The sequence below is a fragment of the Lepisma saccharinum genome, chromosome 1, assembly GCF_977018435.1.
Source record: "Lepisma saccharinum chromosome 1, izLepSacc3.1, whole genome shotgun sequence".
NCBI lineage: Eukaryota > Metazoa > Arthropoda > Insecta > Zygentoma > Lepismatidae > Lepisma > Lepisma saccharinum.
In genome coordinates, this window is record NC_139229.1 from 82,211,254 (window position 1) to 82,234,766 (window position 23,513).

Here is a 23,513-nt window from a genome sequence, read left to right on the forward strand (position 1 = left end):
ACACTGTAGCTCTCAACACTGGTGATGTAATTCGAGCTGGACCCGACATTCCTCTTCCCGAAAACACAAGCACTCGCCCTTTCCAACTTTTGAATCAACCCCTAATGTCAAATTTTTGATGCATTTTAAAATTCACAAAATACAAAATAATTTGTAATTTAAGTGACCTACATTGAATTTAGAGTAATGATAATGGTTTCTTTCAGTTATTTTATGATTATTAATTATCAGTATCCTTGTGATCTTTATGTGCTTATGAATACACATATTGGTTATTCGTCTGCTGGCAATGTTTCCTTCTGCTTTCCGAGAAGCACTAAGAAGCTTTCACGCTTCTCCATATGATCCTTTGGGTGCATTGCTTCCCCGTGTCAGCGACGCAAGCAGAGGAGTCTGCTGCTTGCAACGGGCTGCTGAAGGAGTTTGAGGCCATAAAATCTTGTGAAATCGATTGCAATGGAATCTAAATAAGGCTAAAACCTTAAGTACATTAAATAATATTTTAATAGTGCAAGCAGTGCTTGCATTGCTTGTGCTATATCTTCACCGCTGCATTTTACTATTGCATCATAGATCCTATCCTTTGAAACAGATGTAGGAAAGAAGGTGAAGTCAAGGAACAAATTGTTAATAATTCAATGAACTTTAATCTTATCTACAAGGTATCTCAAACACAAAATTTTAAATAAAAAAAGTAAAATATGGAATTTATTTAAAACTTCTTTGGCTTTGGAGTACATCTGTATTGCATACACTGAACTTTCTACAAATCATAATAGCTGGGCCATGTCCAATTGCTATTAGTATTAAGTTAGCAATTCATTTGCTGCCATTCAGGTTATCAATTTTTCTTACATCAGAAATTTGGCACATTTGCAATTGTAATATTTCTATTTACACTAGCAACCTTTTTTTATACATTCAATTGATGTACATAAAAAGGAAAAAAATAAGTCTGATATACAAAAGCAATTTAATTCAAAATTCCCATACAAAAAATATTTGGAACATCTTATAGATTCTCGTAATGTATCAAAAATGAATAAAGAGAAAGTTAAGATTAATGAACAAAATACTACTAAATATATCACCTTAAATAATAGCACACAGGCCCATGCTTGTCATAGTTTTCATTCAAAAGTTCACTCAAATTCCATACCTTTAAATAAAAATACAAATAATATGCACCTGAATTTAAAAAAAAAGATATGAAGGCCACCATAGTACTATTTACAGGTTTTGAATTTATTTATTTTTAGTTGCCTGTTATAAACCTGCAACAAGGAACACTTGCTGCAAAAAAAATAGTATGTTTACAGATATAACTTGGGGAGGCACTTGCTCCCTCCAAGATTTCAGGTTTATTAAAATTTACAAGTTATGGGTATTTTGGTTAACCACCTAGGACCCAAATTTCATCTTCTACCACTCCTAAAGTTAGGCCCAAAGTTACTCTGCTGTCTTTCTGCGAGGGAATATTTTAATTCTGAGTCCATTTTTCGGTCTAAGAACCATCTCTCCCAGGAGGCTAACATCTTCCCTTTTGTCCACTGCCTTCAAAGTGTAGTGCCTGAGGACAGTTGATACCACCGTCTTTTCCTCCAAAATGGCAAATTTCTGACCTGAAAAATACATCAATCATTTATTGTTACTGTAATAAAAATGCTACTCAGAGATAGTAAATAATAGTTGTTTATAACAATTGTCCAAATTTTCAAACTGATTGTTCTTACTCAAGACTGGTTATTTATCTTTTAAACCATTACCATTTATGTCTCACTATAACTTTTGAAACTGAGGAAAGATAGAAGTTATGAAAATTTTAAGAACCAAAAAAAAGATACATTTTGTGACTATTGTCAGAGTTAAGGTTATGATGTTGACATGTGGCATAAAAATCAAGTATTTGTTTTAACAAAATCTATATTCAATTATTCATGGTGGGAGCTTTAGTATTGTACTACTGATATTTCATATTTAAAGTTGTGAATTGACTTGTACTCCATATCTTCCACATCCCTCATGGAAAACACCAAAGAAACACAACACATGCAATGATCCAACAGAAACCAGCGCTAAACTTTGAGAATGGACAAGCACAGCCACCCTGCACCCCAAAAAGCCTAGACCACAAGAAAAAAAAAATGAGGACTTTCTGTACAACTTCCTTCCACCTGCTCAAGAAGCATGAATGACAGACACCACCCAGCAACAGGATGCAGCAGACAATATAATCACCACCTTAGAATGAAAGCAGACGACAAACCAGAACAACTCTCAGCATAAAGCACAGCAGAAAATGCAAGCTAAGAAACACCCTGGTGCTGTCAGAAGAGATAAAATGGAACTACCCCTGCTATAACCTCAGTTAATGAAGCCAGTGGTCCTTCGAAATTAATCAGAAAGAACAATCCAATTCGCAATGTGAACACATAAAACATCAGTAGAAAAATATATTCAATTATTTTTTTTTTTACTGGTCAAATGGAGATTTGGAATTACTTCTTAAACATTCGTTTGTAATAGAACTTTTGGATTGGTTAATAAGTATTACAAAAATGGCCAATGTTCAAGATATTCAGAGCAAATTATACTGATATGAAACATGTAGAAATTTATTGTCTTCCTCTATAATATAATTATTGATAAGCTGAAGCTTTTCTCCTGAAAAAAATAATAAACTACATATTCAAAAATAAACTTAAAACTTTAACAGTATTTTCTTATATTTGGCTTTTATTAATTTGTGACTAACAAATTGAAGTACAATTGTGGAATAATAAATATTAAATACGGAGAAACTAGTACTCACTTTTATCCGCGAAGCTCTTTTTTCTTCTTTTTCGATTAATTTCAGTGGCCACTGCCACCATCCTTGTTGGAACTTCCTGAACTGTTGCTTGGCGTGCGTCTTTTGTTCGTAGTTCTCTGGCTGTCGATAGGTGCACTGTGCATCTTGGTGTGTCGTCTGCTATTTCCAGGCGATAACTGCTGTAGTAGGGGAATCCAAGTGTGGTGTGCTTGCCTGCTATCGATGTTTAGTTCGTGCGGGAAGTGCATTATGGCGTGCGTTTCCTTGATTTTGGTGTCTGAGCGTGTGGGCAGTGTGTTTGACCCGAACTTTTTGAATTTTATGGCTATTGTATTTGATATGTTTAGCAAGACTGGTAGTGGGTTGAGCTTTTTTCGCATCTGCTAGGTGCTGTTGGATTCTCTCATTGACAGATCTGATGGACCTGCCGATGTAATGAGCCTTGCATTCACACTCTGCATCGTATACACCTGGGTTGTCAAGTTGGGAGAGGAAGTACCGTTTGTGCTTGTTCAGTTTATCAGTTATTTTGGAATTGGGTTTTTGCGCTACTTTGATGCCATATGGGAGAAGGGCTTTGGCTATGCGGTTGGAAGTGGTGGGATGGTAGGGGAAAGCAAACCATTTATATTGGTCGCTGGGGGGTTGATTGCGGCTGGGTTGCTAGTGGATGGGTTGATTGTGGTAGGTTAGGGTGTCTGACCTGTATTTCCGCTTTACTGCACCAAGTGGAAAGTTGTGATTCAGTGTAGCCATGTTTCAGGGCTATTTCAGTGATGGTGGCTATCTCCTCTCGTAGATCCTCTTCCTTGCCACAGTAGGAGAAGGCTCTTCGATAAAAGTTCAGCCACACATTGGCTTTTTACTTAGGGGGATGGCTAGAGAGAGCATATATGTACTGGTTGCCTGCATCTGGTTTTCTGTAGACGGTGGTTGTGAATTTGTTAAGTGCACGGCTGATGGTGATGTCCAGGAAGTTGATTTTACCAAGTTTTTATTGTTCTGCAGTGAAGTTGAGCCTGGGGTGGATGTTATTTAGCTTGTTTACTAGAAGGTTGAATTCCTCTGTCTTTTTGTATACGACTATTGTGTCGTCCGCGTACCTTCCATATCGGATGCATTGTAGTTCTCTTTTTCAGCTAGGCGCATGACGATGTTGGCTAAAGGAGCTGATAGCGGGCACCAGGGCATGTGCCTGGCTGAAAAAGAGATACTCCACACTCCAGAACTACAATGCATCCGATATGGAAGGTACGCGGACGACACAATAGTTGTATACAAAAAGACAGAGGAATTCAACCTTCTAGTAAACAAGCTAAATAACATCCACCCCAGGCTCAACTTCACTGCAGAACAATAAAAACTTAGTAAAATCAACTTCCTGGACATCACCATCAGCCGTGCACTTAACAAATTCACAACCACCGTCTACAGAAAACCAGATGCAGGCAACCAGTACATACATGCTCTCTCTAGCCATCCCCCTAAGTAAAAAGCCAATGTGTGGCTGAACTTTTATCGAAGAGCCTTCTCCTACTGTGGCAAGGAAGAGGATCTACGAGAGGAGATAGCCACCATCACTGAAATAGCCCTGAAACATGGCTACACTGAATCACAACTTTCCACTTGGTGCAGTAAAGCGGAAATACAGGTCAGACACCCTAACCTACCACAATCAACCCATCCACTAGCAACCCAGCCGCAATCAACCCCCCAGCGACCAATATAAATGGTTTGCCTTCCCCTACCATCCCACCACTTCCAACCGCATAGCCAAAGCCCTTCTCCCATATGGCATCAAAGTAGCGCAAAAACCCAATTCCAAAATAACTGATAAACTGAACAAGCACAAATGGTACTTCCTCTCCCAACTTGACAACCCAGGTGTATACGATGCAGAGTGTGAATGCAAGGCTCATTACATCGGCAGGTCCATCAGATCTGTCAATGAGAGAATCCAACAGCACCTAGCAGATGCGAAAAAAGCCCAATCCACTACCGGTCTTGCTAAACATATCAAATACAATAGCCATAAAATTCAAAAAGTTCGGGTCAAACACACTGCCCACACGCTCATAGACACCAAAATCAAGGAAACGCACGCCATAATGCACTTCCCGCACGAACTAAACATCGATAGCAGGCAAGCACACCACACTTGGATTCCCCTACTACAGCAGTTATCCCCTGGAAATAGCAGACGACACACCAAGATGCACAGTGCACCTATCGGCTGCCAGAGAACTACGAACAAAAGACGCACGCCAAGCAACAGTTCAGAAGTTCCAATGAGGATGGTGGCAGTGGCCACTGAAATTAATCGAAAAAGAAGAAAAAAGAGCTTCACGGATAAAAGTGAGTACTAGTTTCTCCGTATTTATATACTACCGCATCTCTCTTTTCCCAATTATGAAGAAAGAAATATTAGACAGGTAAAATTATCACTAAATTTACTTAAATCAATACATACTATATATGTTTGATTGGATGAAAATCTCTATCGGCTGATTAATTAGGACCATCTGCACTAAACTATTAAAAAAAATCCATTCATATTTCTTTAGAAACAAAAGACAAATTCGGTTTCCTTTATAAAGTAAACCTTATATTAGTCCCTCTTCTGGGTAAGATCAATTCTGCAATTATACTTTAAGTATGTACATATGTACAATGAAAAGAGAGAAAAGCAAACTTGAGATAGTTAGAAAAGATAGAACAAAGAATAAGGAGATTTGTTAGTGTGGAGATAGAAGTTGCAGAATAGAATAGATGATTCAGGCACATGAAAATAAGGAGAAGGGGAGGGAGGGAATGCAAGAATGAAACTGCTTTCCTACATAACCCAGTCAATGTTTCACATGCAGTGGCCGAAGTGGTGTTTTTTCTTAGCTGCATCTTTTTTGCCAAATGCAATGGCTGTTTCGTTTGGTGAAAAACATGCAGCTAGGAAAATGCATGCAACTGAAACAATACGAGATGTGTCAAGGCCATTTGGCACAGCCACATTCTTGGAAAACATACATTTAGGCAGCAAAATTTTTAACTGTTGTACATACTTAAAGTATAATTGCAGAATTGATCTTACCCAGAAGAGGGACTAATATAAGGTTTACTTTATAAAGGAAACCGAATTTGTCTTTTGTTTCTAAAGAAATATGAATGGATTTTTTTTAATAGTTTAGTGCAGATGGTCCTAATTAATCAGCCGATAGAGATTTTCATCCAATCAAACATATATAGTATGTATTGATTTAAGTAAATTTAGTGATAATTTTACCTGTCTAATATTTCTTTCTTCATAATTGGGAAAAGAGAGATGCGGTAGTATATAAATACGGAGAAACTAGTACTCACTTTTATCCGTGAAGCTCTTTTTTCTTCTTTTTCGATTAATTTCAGTGGCCACTGCCACCATCCTCATTGGAACTTCCTGAACTGTTGCTTGGCGTGCGTCTTTTGTTCGTAGTTCTCTGGCAGCCGATAGGTGCACTGTGCATCTTGGTGTGTCGTCTGCTATTTCCAGGGGATAACTGCTGTAGTAGGGGAATCCAAGTGTGGTGTGCTTGCCTGCTATCGATGTTTAGTTCGTGCGGGAAGTGCATTACAGCCCACCACATTCCTGTTTAAACATCCACTATTATTTTACTATAATACTCTATATAATTACTCTGTCAATACAAATCTTCAAACTTACCTATGCAGTTCCTTGGCCCAGCACTGAATGGGATGTAAGCATAGGGATGTCGGCCTTGAACTTTTTCTGGCAGAAAGTTGTCTGGGTTAAATTCCAAAGGGTTTGGAAATATCTCTGGGTTCCGATGAATATCAAAAATGTGTAGAGTTACTATTGTGTCTGCTGGCAACAAATACTTTTCTGGAGAAGAGAAAGAAGAGTACAGGGAAATCCCAATTTTACATTCTCAGATTTGACATTTTCCCACATTTTTCATTCAATCTTCATGATCTCAATAATGCAAAATATTATATTTCTTTTTCCAGATTTTTACATTTTCCTGCATTTTAAGGTTTTTCATCTCGGCCACTTGAAAAACTTAAAGTAAAATCTGTCTTCTCTAATCTGTTTGAACCCTTTCACTTGCCAATATCGTAACAATGTGTTCTATGAAATTTGTCTGAAATGCTGAACCCATAGATTTATGGATTCCACATAGTGTATACTCTACTTTTTCTTATTGAAAATATTAACTTAGAAAAGGAAAGGACGTTCATCTGGAGACTAACCCCTGCATTTCAAAGAGGCATTTTCCTTTACTTGTCCCTCCAGCTGAAAATTAGAAAAATACTGTAAGAATTTGACATGTGCTCAAACTATACAGTTGAGCAAAAGAAGCAGAAAGAGTGCTGCTGCATGCTCACAAAATGGACTTTGTGTACAGCCTTGTTAAATGTTGAGAAGACTGAACTGTAATGCATTTAGCTTCATTTAATTGCAAGGAGATCCTGGTTTGTGCCTTTCAAAAATGACAGTGCTATTTTTTATGAACCTGTGTGCAAATGTGGACCATTAATGGACACCCTTTAAAAAAAACAACTCATTTTATGCTCATTTTAATTAATTTTGTGCAAGAAAATGTGATTTCTAGGACATACTGGATATTCTTTTATCTATCTCCACACATCATCTAAAGAAAGAATTACTGTATTTCACTGCATGATAATCTCAGATTTAATGCTTTTTTTCTCTTTTCTTTTTGCAAAAAAAAGCAGGGTGTGACCATTATGTGAAGTTTTATGTGCTAGTATTGCCAGTACCTAAAATCATTTACTCTTAGGAAAACTGTTTTTGGTGTAAGATTAGGATGCATGGAACACTTGTGACGTCTTGTTCCAATTCGTTCTTGTTCTTGGCAATCCGTCACAACCCATTTTTTTTTTATTATTTTGGAAGTACGTGCGTTCCCTTGGATATCTCCCTGTAATAGAAATAAAATAACACACCCCCCAAAAATACATATGCTCAAATATATATATATATTTAGTTGTTCTATCACGGGTGGTTCGCGTGCTGTTAGGAAGAAAACCAAGGAACAGACAAATCAATATGGGCAAAGGTCAAACTACTAAATCCCAGTTTTTTAAGGTATTAAATAGTGCGTCGCTCCAATTCCTTCTAGCATATACCGCCAGCTGGTCCGGAGTTTTGTAGCGGGCTCGTCTAGTCCCACTCCCGACGAACTAACGTGTATATGACTGAAAACATACAACTGCTTTTTTGCCCCTTCCAAAAAAAATTCCTACTACCCAAGAAATTATACAGGGAAAAGTGAAATTATCCTAAACGACGCCCAGCACCCTCCTTCATTACCTGAACAAGTAAAAAGGTGTATTTTCTCAATATACTTTTTATTTCTTTAACAAGTGCACTTTTTGATTCCTTACAATAACAATCCGTAACAACGTGTTCTCTATAAATAAGTCCCTTCAAACAAGAATCTGTTAACAATTACCCCCCTTGACAGATTTCACAAAAATTTACTACGACGATCAAGGTCAACCATTCTTTTTATTTACTTTTTTTTTATTCCCACTCTCTCTTACAAACACTTATCCTTACAAAAACTATGTCCATATTCATTCCTTCTCTTAACTACTCTCATAATTTCCAGGAATTAGCCCCAGCGATAGGAAATTATTGCAACTTGACTCGCGATGTTTTCTAGACTTTTAAGTTTAAAAAAAAGGAGAAAGGGAGGTGAGAGATTCAACATTTATCAATTACAGTAATACGGTAAATTAAACCCTTTAGGTAAAATACTTAACTCCATGTCACATAAAGCTTCCACATTCTCGTCGAACGTCCCAGGTGTACGGGAAAATAAAGGCTGAGTCACGCACACCTTGGCTCAGGTGGCTATCACTTCATGGAGCACCGTTGCTGGAGTTGATGTTATCGCGGTCGCAGCTGGGAGAGAACACTGTCTCGCCCAACAAGGAAAACGTCTGCCCCGAGAAGCTCGCTAGGTGGCATTGTCGTCAATCCCCTGCGAGCTTCTGGGAGACACGAAATTTCTCAGCGAACTAACAATCCTAAGGATCGGGTCTAATTCCTCTTATACGGGGTGGGCTGAAGAATGTGGCGAAACGGGATAAACAAGTCCCGATTCACCACACACTGAGTGAATATACATTAAGATTGGATAGTCCAAATCGACAAATGATTTTCCATAATAGTGAACATTTTTCTTGTGTGAATGAAAAAGTTAACACTTTAGTTGTTATTGATTTGTGCATTATAGTCTAAATATTACACATGAGAAAATTTACTACAGTGTTGCAAAGTATGGACTTACAAATTTAATCTTATGTGTACGAAGATTCTGCACCACTCATTGGTTCCATTACCTGAAGTAAAGCAATTTTTGTATTGTAAAAACCGGGTGCAACGATTATGTGGTGAAATACGATATATTAAATTAACTCACTAATTGCAAAAATTATTCAGCAAGGGTTAAAAAGCAGACGAGCCAACCATGCCAATACATTACTTGTCCACTGACCAAAAACTTAGAAAATAATAAAATTTATTTTGTATGAACAACCTACTAAAGTTCTAATGAAAATTAATAATAATGAACATACCAAGCTGCAGATCTTCATTTAGCTTCCTAGAAATCAGAGGAACGCTTGGATATATCCTAAGTGTTTCCTTAATACATCGCTCTAAATACTTCATATTATTCAAGTCCTGCATTGTTGCTGGTCGATCTGAGTCTCCAAATATGTTGTCCAGTTCCTCTATCACAGATGCCTGAAATGTCAAACTATGTTATTGTCTAATATTGGAATAGATGCATATTTGATTTAATTCAGTTACTGTCAAATTCTCATGACAATATGCAACATTTTCAGCCACACTCATACTAGTGATGATACTCTAAGGCAGATTTCAAACCAAAACAATACACAACTCATCACTTGAGGATTTCACCAATCAAATGCAGGCTTGTGCAGCCTGTCATGCAGCTATGGTGTGAAGCATTGCTGTTGATCGGCTCATTGACAAGTGGCATGTGTCACATCTTGCTTTTATCTGAAATCTCACTAACAGATTCTCAAATGCTGATGACACACACACCTTGTACATTGTAGAAATTTAAAGTTGTTCAAATTGTTTTCAATGTTAGTATTTCATTTCACCGCAATAATACTACATCACTATCAAATCCTGCTAAATTCAAGTCGACATGTGGCAATTTTGTGAGGATGGAGGGGCAAGTAAAGCATTTTCCCAAAACCTCTGATTCACTTTGAAGTAAGTTTCTTGTTATGATCTGCACCAGTCTTACTTGTAATTATCAGTGTTATTATAATGAATACAAATTATTGTGACCAAGATGAAATTATGTGTGCCAAACATATATTTCTTTGGCTGACAATTTTCCAGGTGACCACAGCACCCCCCCCTTCCCTTCTAGATGCCCATGCTGGCATATACACATTGAATTACACATTCCACCATGTAACAGACCCAGGGTGCGAAATCATTGAAAACTGGTGGGGGTGGAGAAAGTTGTTAATCTTCAAACACCCCCTCCCTCACAAAGATATATGTATTTTACGATATGCATAATTGTAATGTTATTAAAAGTAAAAATAGATTACTCAATTAAAAATATATTATTATTATTAATTACATAAAGCAAATTAATTTGTTGCTTTTATACATATCAGATATTGTATAGCAGCTAACTAACTCCTTTACTAACTGGTTAAAGATGTTAATAAATTATGAAATAGTTTAAGTGGTTTTATTTTTGTAAGTTTTTGTTTAGTTTGTGCTTTATGTTAATATAAATCAATTAGATTTCATAGTTATTATTTTTTTCATTCTTGTTTTACTTTTATTGTGTGTATTGAAGTAGATTTGTTATTGATCTCTTGAGAGAGAAAGCATTCAATACTCACAGTCACAACTACACAAATTCGTGCGAGTTTTCGATATTTTTCTTAGTAAAGTATATTTGAAATTAAAGGTAATTGTTTATCTTTTGTTTGTTATAACAAAAAATCTCCCCACGGAAATTTTTGGTGGGGGGAATATTGAGGCCACAATTGCTGGTGGGGGGAAATCCCCCCATCCACCCAGGATTTCGCATCCTGAACAGACCTCTATTTTGTACTGATGCATGGAGATGAAGTCATAACCACCAGTAACTTTCTTTTTTCAACAGAAGTAGTAGCCATCTTTATTTTAAAGTAGACAGGCTCTACTACCTCATAAGCTAGTTCAGTGACAATACGGTAACTGTCAGCCACCAAGTGGGATTACCTGCAGTGGCACTTAATATTCGAGGATCACATATGAGTTAATAGAAAATACCTATAATTTAGCAACAATTACTTCCTCACAATATTGGTGTAATAACAGGATATTTGCACTGGAGAAAAAATAGTTTGTCAGCATTTGAGCAACCTGTAGGCAAGGGCATTGGAGTAAACTCTCTTGAAAGATGGTTACAAAGAACCTTCCCAAAATTCTCTCATTGCATTTTAACCTCGGCATGTCCCTATCTGCAAGATATCTGGAAAGAAATACATCGGCCCTAATTAAAAAAGAAATAACTGATGGTGAATATTTTGGCCAATTTGAAATGTGATTTTGAAAATTATTGAAATTATTCCATAATGAATTGGAAGGCTGTAAAATATTTCTATTCGTTTGCATTTTAGAAATATTTCTAGCAAACCATAGCAACATCTCTCCCATAATTATTGAAAGCAACTATGCGATATATGCCTCCTACTCCATGGCTGCGCGGTCTAAGGTGCTGTGCTTTAGACCCCGATTGCGGAACGGTTGATTGATTTGCTTTTATTTTACTTCACTTATTGTGCCACTTTTGTCTAATTTGCGAAGATGGGGATGAGTGATGATATGATGAAAGTGATGAACGGACACACTCAAACATCCAGGCCAGGATTCAAACCCAGGATGCCTGGCAATGCAGTGCAATGCGCTAACCACTCTCCTACGGGGGCTGGCAACTGTGGTACTTCATGGGTTCGAGTCCACCTGCATTCAGTCTCTGGGTTCTCAGCCTGTGTATAGGACCGATGGCAACCCACCACCATTGAGGCAATTGGGAGAGCTACGAGTAGTGTAACCTGGTCTTGGAACTCTCCTATAACGGCTGAGGGTTCGAAGTGCTGACCCCACGTCACCCCATTACTGGTGATCTCCACACCTCTAGGTAGGATTGTGGGAGGGAGGCTGCTAGTCAGGAGATAGGCCAAGGCCCTTACGGGCTATTATTATTATACATGCAATATATGCACACTGCCAAAATATTTAGATTCTCTTTAACAAATCAATTTAAGATTTTAATCAATCAATTTTACCTCTAAATCCCAATTTACATAATATTATTCGAATACAAGCAAATTTGAATTACTACTGCTATTTGTATTTACCTGGATGTTAGGATAGCTTGCCAACATGAACAATGTCCATGCGATTCCTACAGATGTGGTATCGTGACCCTGAAAAGAATTAACTTCCATGAGAATTTTAACATAAAAATAGACACCTTAAAAGTTTCATGTTATGGTACATTACAACATTAGATAAGAGCTCAGTAGTGTTGCAAACAAGCATAAATATATTTCAAAATGTATTACAGAACATACATATTTTTCTTAATAGGCTTGAATTTAATATAGGTATGGTATCCTTATATTTTGTTTTACAACACTTCTATCTTTGAAGGTTATTAGGACTGATCAGGATAAATGTTGAAATTAATTTTATGAAGTGAAGAGCCAAGCTCTTGTCAGGACTCAAACCTATAACCTTCAGCAGCAAGATTTGAGTCAAACACTCAAAATGTTTAGCCAGCAGGGCTGCATTAAGAATAAAATGGACACACCCTTCTCAAGACTCAAAACTAGAGAGCTTGTACAGGGTGTCTACCAAAATATCCAAAATTCTTGATATTGTCATGGCCTTTCTTTCCTTTATCTTAATGCTTTTGTTTCCTTTTTCATGAACATTTATTTAACCCCCTACCCCTACTTAGGTATAGCTGAAAATTAAGGAAATATAGAATTTTATTCCACGAAAAATCCCTACCACAAGGCCGGTTAAAATAAAAACTGAAGTTGTACTTTAACAAGAGATTTAGACTTGCTTTAATTATTAATGCATGTAAAAATCAATGCTTCAGAGTTTATCCTGGATGGGAAATGGCCATATTACTTTATTTAATATTTTTACAAAACTTCACAGATACAAGAATGAAATTCTTAAGAGGGAGGTGGAGTTTGGCGAAGGTCGCCGTGGAAAGTGCTTAAATTTAACATGGGCTTTTTTGCATTTTGTTGAATATAACGTTTTAGGACAAAAATTTGCCGGAAAACACGCAGTAGATGTGAACTTACTTTATGAAACTTTGAGTACATGACACATTTATGCAATTTCAGTTCGATAAATGTGCACAAATTCCATTATTTTTTTTCAATTTCCCATAAGGAAATACGTAAATAAGCACAGAATGGTTATACGATTTGTGGGTAGCACCAACGAAAATGGCCATTATGATGCATACTAACGTAATGCTCAATCCTTTTACGACTAAGCTAGGGAGGGCTTTTCTTTCAAAAGTCACTTGCACAGCCCAAAATGATTGTTTAAAAATGTCATGTATTATCAATGGCGAAAGATACGGCCGCGGCAGCGAGCATAGTTCACCACTTGGCCACTAGATGTCTCTGTTCGAATTGCCTCAGGCTGACGGTGAGGGCTAGTTCTCGCGGGTGTTTGAATCCTCTGCACAGCTGGGTTCCATCCCCTCGTCAGAAGGTCCCGTAGCTGTCACAGCTTGATTTATTGCCTCTTTCCCAGGCAAGAAAGCAGGAAGGCCATGAGTTTGTGTATGTTTGAGTGTAGAGAAGCAGAGCATATTTACCATGAATTGGAACTAGTGACACAGTAACTTTATCTCGACCCCTACCACGAAGGACGTATTTAGGGGGTCCAGGTGTCCCAACCTCCCCCCGAAAGACTTACCAAGTACAAAAATTAAATAATGAAAATAATGAGATCATAAAATAACTTCAATTAAGTAATGAAAATAAGGTTGTTGTTTAATCGCAATTTGTTTATTTCCGCAAAAATATTGAAAAGCAATACGACTTTGAATGACAGTACCAAAGAAGATTTATGCAAGAATTATTACTACTTATAATAACATGCAAAATATTACCACGAATTTTACTTTCGTCAACTGGATCTAACATCATTTTTTCATACTCAATAAATATTATATTCTTTATCTATTTGACATTAATTTCCTTGCCAGGGCAGTTTCTATTTTTTACAAATTTTGCCGACCTTAACTACACGTAAGCTAGATAATGAATACGTGATGTTATACTGTATCACTGTTGTTATACCGCCTTTACCTATTTATGTAATAAAAATATTAATTAATTTAATATAATTATACTTATTTTAATTTAACATTATTAATATTATTATTTTGAGACATTACGTTAGGACGCCCCTCCGAAATATATATCTAGATACGTGCCTCGTGTTCGATTTGAATAAAATGTAGAAATGGCGGGGAGGGTGGTAGCGCTTCCTCTTTTTACATTTCGATAGTTTTACCTCACATGTAGTACTTTGTGAGTCAACGGTGCAGATAGGAAATACGTGTACACACACACACATAATTGATGATTCGCAAAGGAACTTCGTTAAATTCCCATGCTTGTTCCGCTCACAAATCACATCCTCTCCAAATTACAATAGCCTACTATTGTTGTTGCTTACATATATGTGTGTGTGTGTGTGGTTCCTAGAACTTCACTACTTCCAATCATAAACTTGATGTGACTCTTACAAAACATTTGTTTTTGGAGTGGAAAGATCATGAAAAGGTCTACTGTTTCTTTGCAAATCTTCAATTAATGTAAAATTTAGTATAAAAACATAATTTTGGCTGACTTGCTAACTTGAGATTTAAAGAAATTATTAGTTTGAATTCTTCATTAACAATAACAAAAGCGACATAAAATGTAGAAGGACAAGATTCGTGGCTTGGTTGAGAATTACATTAGAGATGTACAGGTTAGGAAAGGGGAGGGAGAATTCCCTGTCTTCTTCCTCTTCAGCGCAAACCCTGCCTCCTACATTCTACATGTCCATTCAAAATGTCTTCTTAGTTTCGGATATATTTTGCCACCCCTATAGCGTAATGGTAAAGATGACCCTCATAATGTCAAAAGGTCCCGAGTTTGGTACCTGGTGGACGCCCAATAGTTCAATCCCACTATAAATGTAGGTCCAGTCCCGATTAGCCTATCTATACATAAAGTATACTTACAGAAACTCAAACTCAAGATACTCAAACGACCGGCATAGGGTTGACGCCGCTTGGTGCTGTGAGAGAGCCCCCTTTGCCAAATCAAAATTAGGAAACAAAAACTCATCTTCAGGTGTTCCCCACTTTTTCGCCATTAGATGCTATTCTGCATCGTGACCGTACGGTCTAAGGCTTCATGCTTTGGGCTCCAGCTACGGGACGCACGCAGGTTCGAGTCTCGTGGATGAAGCGTAACAACTTTTCTCCTGATATTTCGGCCAGTCAAACTCGCGGCCCGCGGGCCGCATGTAGGCCCCAGCATCCGTTAATGCCTTGGCCCCACTTAACACCTCATGCTTGAAAGTATCTATACATTTGTAGTTATCCCGTTTTCTCTTTTCTCGTGATACAAGAACAATCTCATCCAAGCTTCAACACATGGACCAATTTTCCCTACACAGGTATACATTCCATTATAGACTAGGTGTTGTGTCAACTAAGCAAGCTGATTGACAGGTTACTTCTGAAGTACGAAAATATCTTGCCAGGTGGGGGAGGGCAGCGTGCATACTTTCTGTCGCCTATGAGTCTGTTTCTTGATTTTCAAGGATTTACCTGGAAGAAAGGCCAGTTTCTGTAAATGTTTCAGAGAACCATATCGCTGCCCAAACTTCGTTGGAGTAAGAAAAGGACTATAGAAGAGGAATGTAGATTTTTCAAGTGAAATGCTTACTTTTGTTGTGAAGTGAATACTGAAAAGCGTAGAAATTGTGTACCCTGATAAAGTAAATTCATTCAGAAGTATTTCTTTATCACGAAATAAATTTGCCATAATCTGTGGCGGAGTGGTTATCACAACACGTTGCGACACCAGAGGTTGCGGGTTCGAATCCTGGCCTGAGCATGGGTTTCTTTGTATGTGTTCCCTCATCAATTTCATCATATCATTACTCATCCTCATCGCCGCCATTAGGCAAACGTGGCAGAAAAGCAACGCTAATAAAAAAATCAGAAATAAAGTTGAGGAGAGGATTTATGACTTAGTCAATGAACAATTGAAAGCGAAAATTGTTCGTGTTGTTGCCTTTTCGCTCACAATATGCGAAATTACGGACGTCTGTTAGCTAGCTCGGTTAGCTCCCTTCATTCGTGGATGCGATTCTTATCTCGATATGACAGTAAAACTACTTGAATGATTCCTCCCCGTGACACAAGAGTTGATATTTTGAAGGAAGTGGAGGCCATTTTGCAAAGTTACATTCTTCCGTTATATTAAAACTTTTTAATAAAGTTATAATTTGTCCTTCTCAACTTCTCAGGAATACCAGGAATGACAGGAATATTTGTCCAGAGTAAAAATACTACGTGATGAAGTTGGAATATAGATCCAGTCCCGATTAGTCTATCTGTATATAAAGTAGACTTAAAACAGAAACTCAAACGATTAACATAGGGTTGGCGGCGGTTGGTGCAGTGAGAGAGCCCCCTCTGCTCAATCAAAATTGTGAAACAAACTTTTCAGTCAGTAAAACCATCGTGGTACGAACATTAAAATTTTTGTTTCAATTACATATTCGACGTCGATCTTGTTCACCAGATTACCAATTGTGATAACTTTTCTCTGCTTTAAAAACTACACAAGGAAACAACTTGAAAACGTGAATTGGACAAGGTTTCTTCTCTAGAATTGATTTTTAAAAGACCATGTCTTAGAGATGCTCTGAAGGATATTCTATTCTTAAAACGCCAATCAGAATAAGAGATCAGCTCCGTCTACGGGACGCGCGCAGGTTCGAGTCTCTTAGGAGAAACGTATCAACTTTTCTCCTGAGATTTCGGCCTGTGTATAGGACCGGTTGCCACCCACCATCGTGAGGAGATTGGGAAGCTATGAATGAGTCACGGAAACCTACAACAAAGATTAGGGGTTCATCGTGCTGACCGCACATAACTGGTTGGACTGGAAGTGAGGCTGGCAGTCGGTAGGTGGGCTCTGGCCCTCAGGGGCTGTAGCACCACAGGTTTACTTACGTATATTGGCGTAGCCATGTGTGGGTTCACAGAGGCTCGGCCTCTCCTCGAAATTCTGTCACTTTATTTTGACCAATTCACTGGGATTTTTTTAAGAGTACTTTGTAACACGTATAATGCTGATCTTGAAGATCATACTATAATTATTTGGACTGAAATTTCACTTGGGAAGCAATCAATTAACATTGGGAAAAATCACAATAGGAGAAAGCAACTAATGTGATGCAGGAACTTGTTAAATGCAACTGGTCATATGTTTCCACAGGGGATTCCCATCACCACTGAGAGTTTGTCCCCACCCTTGGCTGATTAGTCTGCCCCGTGGCGGAGTATTTATCTCATTTCGCTACAACGCCAGTGGTCCCGGGTTCGAATCCGGTCTGGGCATACGTGTCCTTCGTGAGTGTCTCTTCATCGATTACATCATATCATCATTAGCCAAGAGTGTCAGAAAGGCAAAGTAAAATAAACAAAATCAATCAATCTTGGCCGATTAAAGCTGCTGTGAACTCCAACGATGAGAACTGTGCAAAGGGACTTCATTCAGATCATAACAAAGAAAACTACTTCATCAAAGTGTAAGTTCAATATTATACTATTGTTTCCTGACATCTTTGTTACTACTGTACATTTTGTTACATTGTTTTGTCCGTCTTCTCCTTTTCAGTTTTCCATATGTCATTACGCATGTCCACGTTTCTCCTTTTTAAATTCCAGGTAGTTTCGCTCCTGCCCATCTCTAATAGGGACTCGATTCGTTAATAGTTGAAATAATAATTGTTACTAATTCTTGCCTTATTATTATCATTATTATTATATATATATATATATAGATTTTGTATAAAAAACACCCCCTTCAAAAAAAATACTTTCTTTCAACTGATATTCTCTACCTCCTTCTTTACTCTCAATTGATAATTCTAACCTCAACAAGAAAATTCAACATGATTATAGTAGCCACTGTAATCAACCAAATTTATTCAATCAAAACTGCAGCGATGTAGATTCCGTTTCGAGAGCCTGCCACTCGTCTCGCTCCATGCAAGAGTCAGCCAGCAAGCAGTGAAATGCGAATTGCTTTGCCAGTGGAGAAATTTTAGCCTCCGAAACCAGAATTAAAAGAAACAGGTGGGTGTCCTTTTCCTGGAAACCTCACTGCGGGAGTCACGCGGAGGGGAGGGGGTGGTGAAGGGAGGAAGGTTCTCTTCGTAGTCCTCTGATATGTCGCTAGGTGTGTCTGTATCGCATCGGGACAGGAAACTACTTTCATGCCAACCTCCAGGCCACTCTTAAGAAACAAAGTGAACAAATCTTAACCACAACTCAATACAATTTTAGATTTCCAAATATTCAATTTTATTAAATCCCAATACATAATAATGTAAATTCACTATACTGAAAAAAAAAGTGGATAAATTCTTGACCAGAAGCATAATTTCTTGACCTACCTGTTAATTTCTTGACTTTTTCTCTACTTCCCTTACATTCTTGACTGGTATACATCCTATTCTACAGTTAAGATAATTATACTGTTTCTAAGTAGTATAAAATACTAGTTTTACTGAATTTATTTTCTACATGAAACTACTTGATCTGTTTTAAAGAACTTGCTTCAAACATAAATGTATCCACTTCCTCTCTAATTTCTTCATCTGTTAGTTTCCCATCAGCTTCTGAAGTTTGGATCAGCAAGTCAAGAAAAGCTTGTTTCTTCTTTATTCCTAAAGACAAATCGTATTATTAAAGTGTGTTCAGCCAAAATATGAAATATAAATTATGTATTTAATGGTTCTAGTTCTACATAAAAAAAAGGTAAAGTGCTCCCTTGTGCTTAGCACCACACCATGAAGGCATATAGGGGGTGTGGGGGTACTAAGCAAAAATTGAATGAGAGAATTTTAATTTATAATTGATCTTTATTATACAATTATTCATCACCCTACATCAAAGAGGCATTTCTGCAGCATGTCTAAAACTACTTTCTCTGTACCAACCTTAATACAAAATCAATTTGATATATATATATATATATATATATAGTATTACAAACAATGTAGTCAACAGAACAAGAATAAATTACAATAGATGTTCAGTTGTTGCTAACTATTGATTACAAAATGTTAAAGTACTGTTATCGATTTTATCAGCCAAGTTCACTCCCTAAAGAATAAATTTGTAAAAGAGAATTTTCAGTGCTGAAGTGAGGAGTGCAAATTCCTTCTCACCGACACTAAATGTACTATTCTCCCTTACTGGAATAAAATACACTTTCACTGTGCAGGCAATTTCAAAGTACGCAAAATTTTTTTTTTGCAAAAAATGTTTATTACCTAGGTCTTCCAGTTCTTGTTGACCACTTTGCGACTGCTTGGCTAGCTTCTGAATTTGTTCTTTCCTTTCTCTAATTACCTGTAAATAATTGTTTGGTAGTATATTATTAAAATACTACAGCAATTATTGGATACATGGGTAATGTATTTGTACACATCTGTTCACAGAAAGTGGCACACTTGTTTGACTTGAAGTCCAGCTTCGGGTCTGGCAGTACAGCCGAAGTAAGTGTTCGGAAACCAGCAGTGTTGCTTACTATCAAACATTTTAACCACATGCAGGAAATTTTGTGTGTCTCAGATTCAAAGAAAAAAGCTAACCGAAAGATTGCAGCGTAAATATTAATTAACTGGACTGTACACGTCTACATTGAAAGTAATGTAAATGCAAAAAATTCGTGAAAAATATATTTCAAAAAATGCATTTTTGACATTCGTGAAGAAGTGGTTATCACAATGCGTTAGAATGCGAGGGCCCGTGGTTCGAATTTGACCTGAGCATGGGTGTTCTTTTTGAGTCTTTCTTCATCGTTGCGAGTAGCCAAAAATGGAAGAAAAGCAACACTAAATAACGAAAAAAAAAAATGCAATTTGAATAAGCGAGGCAGAAATAATGCTGCTGTAATTCCTGAAAATGATGAAAAAAAATAAATTATGTTTTCTTTAGGAAAAAGTGTTATCCTAGCCCGGGAGAAGGCTTGAAGAATATATAAACTCCTTTCCCATCCACTTTGGCAAACATAATCGCAAAGTTGGCACTGAATATGCGATGGGAAAAATAATAGAAATCCGAAACAAGAAGAGTAAATGTCACAACCAGGAAGGCACATGAGAGGAGGTACCCCTCCCCCCACCAAAAAAAAAACATCAGTCATCCAGGCTATTAACAATAAGTCAATGGTTGTCCTCTCATTTAACTTGAACAGTAAATTGAATTTTATATAATGAAAATTGTTGGGCTTTCCTTTCTTACACGTGCACGTTGGTTTCGTAATGGAGCAAAAAAAAAAAAAAAAAAATTGAATTGAGACTCGTAAAATCACTACCAGACTGAATAAATTTCTCTGTAGATTCCAGAATAATGACTTCTTTTTTAAATAAATAGTTTAAAAATAATATATGTGTGCCGTTATGTTGATGGAAGCTAGAACACTTATCATTTAGGGTTAGAAACACTTACCTTCCACAAAAGCACGACTTCGCAAAGTTTTTCCTTCATTTTCATGCACGCTTGACTTGTATTCTGTCAGCAATGTGCGCAGCACACAAACACTATCTGATGAAGCGTATTGCTTTCAAATTAATGTAATTAGCGAGAAGCGACATAAAAAGTTTTGAGCTGGACAGGAAAAGATGCAATCTTATAGATAAATTACTTGAATAGCTTGGTCTCTTCACTGTGGCTTGTGGCCATGTCGGTTAAAGGCCAGCTTTCTAAGCTGAAATCCTAGGTTCGAATCCCCTAGTCTCCAAAATATTTGAAATTGAGATTTTTTATTTGCTGCTAAGCCTCGATATTTACAACAAGTGCTAAAATTGAAAATTGTTGTGTGATAAAACACACTGTTAATATTCTCAAGAAGAAAACCACTGAAATTAAATGAGTAAGTTGTGAGGAATATCAGCAGATGTATTTTAAGATGTTCCGTCATTCACGTGTCACTCTCCTCGTTTTATACATAGACAGATATTTACAAGTGACAAGTATTAACTTAAATATTTTTGTAGTCTTTGTAGCTGAATTTTGGAGAATTTTTTAATGGTAGTTTCAAAAATATCAGTTGCCATGTTTATTTAGTTTAATGATAATGACACTATATATAGTTTAACATGATTAGTATTTTGTCTACTTTTATACACAAAATGTTTGCTGTTTTTGCCTATAAAAATTATTACATTTTAAATCAAGAGATGTGTGTGTTTACATTTTCCTTTGTATGAGCTTCACGCCATCATTACATATATTTTATTTCCTTTATTTTCCTTCCTTAGAGCCTGATAAACACCATTAAAGGATTACGGGATTAATGTATTTTCACCAAAAGTGATTGTAATATCTACAAAATACTTATGCACATTATTCTATAAATTATTTATTTAAATCTTGATTTAAATCTCCACCTTGGTTTAAATTATTTCATACAAACTTGGAAAGTTATAAAACATAAGGAATTAGATCTTTCACTGAATGAAACGTAACCAATACAGCACAAATCTCCAAGGCATATCCAAAGATCAGATCCATGGTTATCCATTGCATATCCATGCAATTTCCAGTCCTGGGCATTCATAGGATCTCCATTATATGTATGTATCTTATTCAAAAATTGATGCCAGGGGTCCCGGGCTCAAATCCTGGCATGGATGTTTGTGAGTGTCCAACTTCATCCCAATCACCATCTTCGCAAATTAGCCAAAAGTGGCACAAAAAGCGAAGTAAAATAAAGCAAATCAATCAATCAATCAATTATCCAAAAATAGGCATTTATATTTTGATATCCATAGAAAGATTCTTTCATGCTATCTGGTCATTCAGCTTTATGTCACGACTAACTTTGTGATGCAGTCTTAAGTTAAAACTTGCAGTCTTAGATTATAACTTAGTCAGATTATAACTGAGTTTTTGCCTCACTTGCACTGCATTTAGAAGGTTGGTGCTTATATGCAATAGTAAAAAAGCTCAAAATCTGTACATACTCTGACATATCATGGATATATGTGTGAATATAAAACATTTTTCAAATGTGTCAACATGTATCATAGACCTCCATGCATCATATGTAAGTGTGAGAGAGAGAGATGGGAGATATGGAGAATAGGGTGTGAAAAGTTATTTTCATCTTAGCACCTTCTGAATTTTGGTGCTCACAGTCATATTAAAAAATCAAATACCTTTGTAGAGAATCCATGCAGAATTTGAAGGCATTTTGCTTGTTGCCTTCCTGTAGGTGTAAGGCTAAATATTGTTGGATTGTGCAACCATGGACGGAGAATACGGTATAAGAGAATCTCTCCAACCCTAAGGATCAAATCATGTTAACATTAGGAATGGTCCAGTATGAAATATTACAAGGCAATATATACTAGCATAATATGCATTAGGGATGGGTCAGATTGATTGGTACTCTACCAGTATCTGCCAATATAGGCATATTGGTGTATCAGTTTATCAGTAAACTTAGATTATTTTGCAGATTTGATATATCTATAAATATCTTATAATTTAGTGCAAAATTCTTCCCTTTTGTTATATTTTTTATGGATAATTTCAATGCCATACTTCAAAAAAATAAGTCTATATGTGCAACTTCTTTTGCACTGCAATCACCTCAAAATACACTTATTAAGGAGGTCAATGAACCATTCAGATCTTCAAGGACCATTTGGAATTTTATATCTGATTGGTAGAATATTGTTTATCGGTAAATTTTATATTGGAACTTGATCGGTATCAGTCAAAATTTCATATTGGCCAATCCTTAATATACAGGGTTAGTCAAAAGTATTGGGACAGGCCAGTAATAACGAGACCCGTGGACGGAGGAAAATCACATGTTGCAACTTGGTATTGGTGCGGAAACTGCATTGAATGGGGGTGTGGCCATCATGGCAGTCATCTTGCATTTCGCCATATTGGATATCACACAATATTTTCAAATGGAAAGGGGTATGTATGACACATCAATTTAGGCTAGAATCGTCCCACAAATGACAATCCGAACACATTTTGGAACTATCGCCATTCGTGGAAGAGATAGTGTACTACGTTAGACTGCAAAAAATGTTATTTGTCAAAGAATTGTTTACTGTATTCTTGTGGGTAACTGTACACTGCAACTAAACAGAGAGCATGAACAGGAAAACATGATATTGACTTACAGAATGCCTCAAAGCAAATGCTCACACTGCTTCCCGTCGACTGTCTGACAATACTATGTCAACCGATCGTAAAAACTGCAAGGTGCACGTTGTAGCATATCCCGAGAAAGTCCTCTTGTTTCGTCCACAATGCGA

General features: G+C 36.9%; 1 protein-coding gene across 5 annotated transcripts in view; it reads right to left on the reverse strand.

The window, feature by feature from the left end:
- Positions 1-676: 676 nt before the first annotated feature.
- LOC145997070 (cytochrome P450 4C1-like) overlaps positions 677-23,513 on the reverse strand; it is a 155,098-nt gene continuing 132,261 nt past the window's right edge. For all 5 annotated transcript variants that reach the window (XM_083133705.1, XM_083133720.1, XM_083133698.1 and 2 more), the window contains exons 7-13: positions 22,392-22,518; positions 19,500-19,578; positions 18,781-18,890; positions 12,245-12,313; positions 9,413-9,581; positions 6,507-6,686; positions 677-1,622 (exon numbers count right to left, since the gene is read on the reverse strand). In XM_083133705.1, the coding sequence (XP_082989831.1) occupies positions 1,450-1,622; positions 6,507-6,686; positions 9,413-9,581; positions 12,245-12,313; positions 18,781-18,890; positions 19,500-19,578; positions 22,392-22,518 (907 nt within the window). In that variant the 3' untranslated portion in view covers positions 677-1,449. The remainder of the gene's footprint in view (positions 1,623-6,506; positions 6,687-9,412; positions 9,582-12,244; positions 12,314-18,780; positions 18,891-19,499; positions 19,579-22,391; positions 22,519-23,513) is intronic.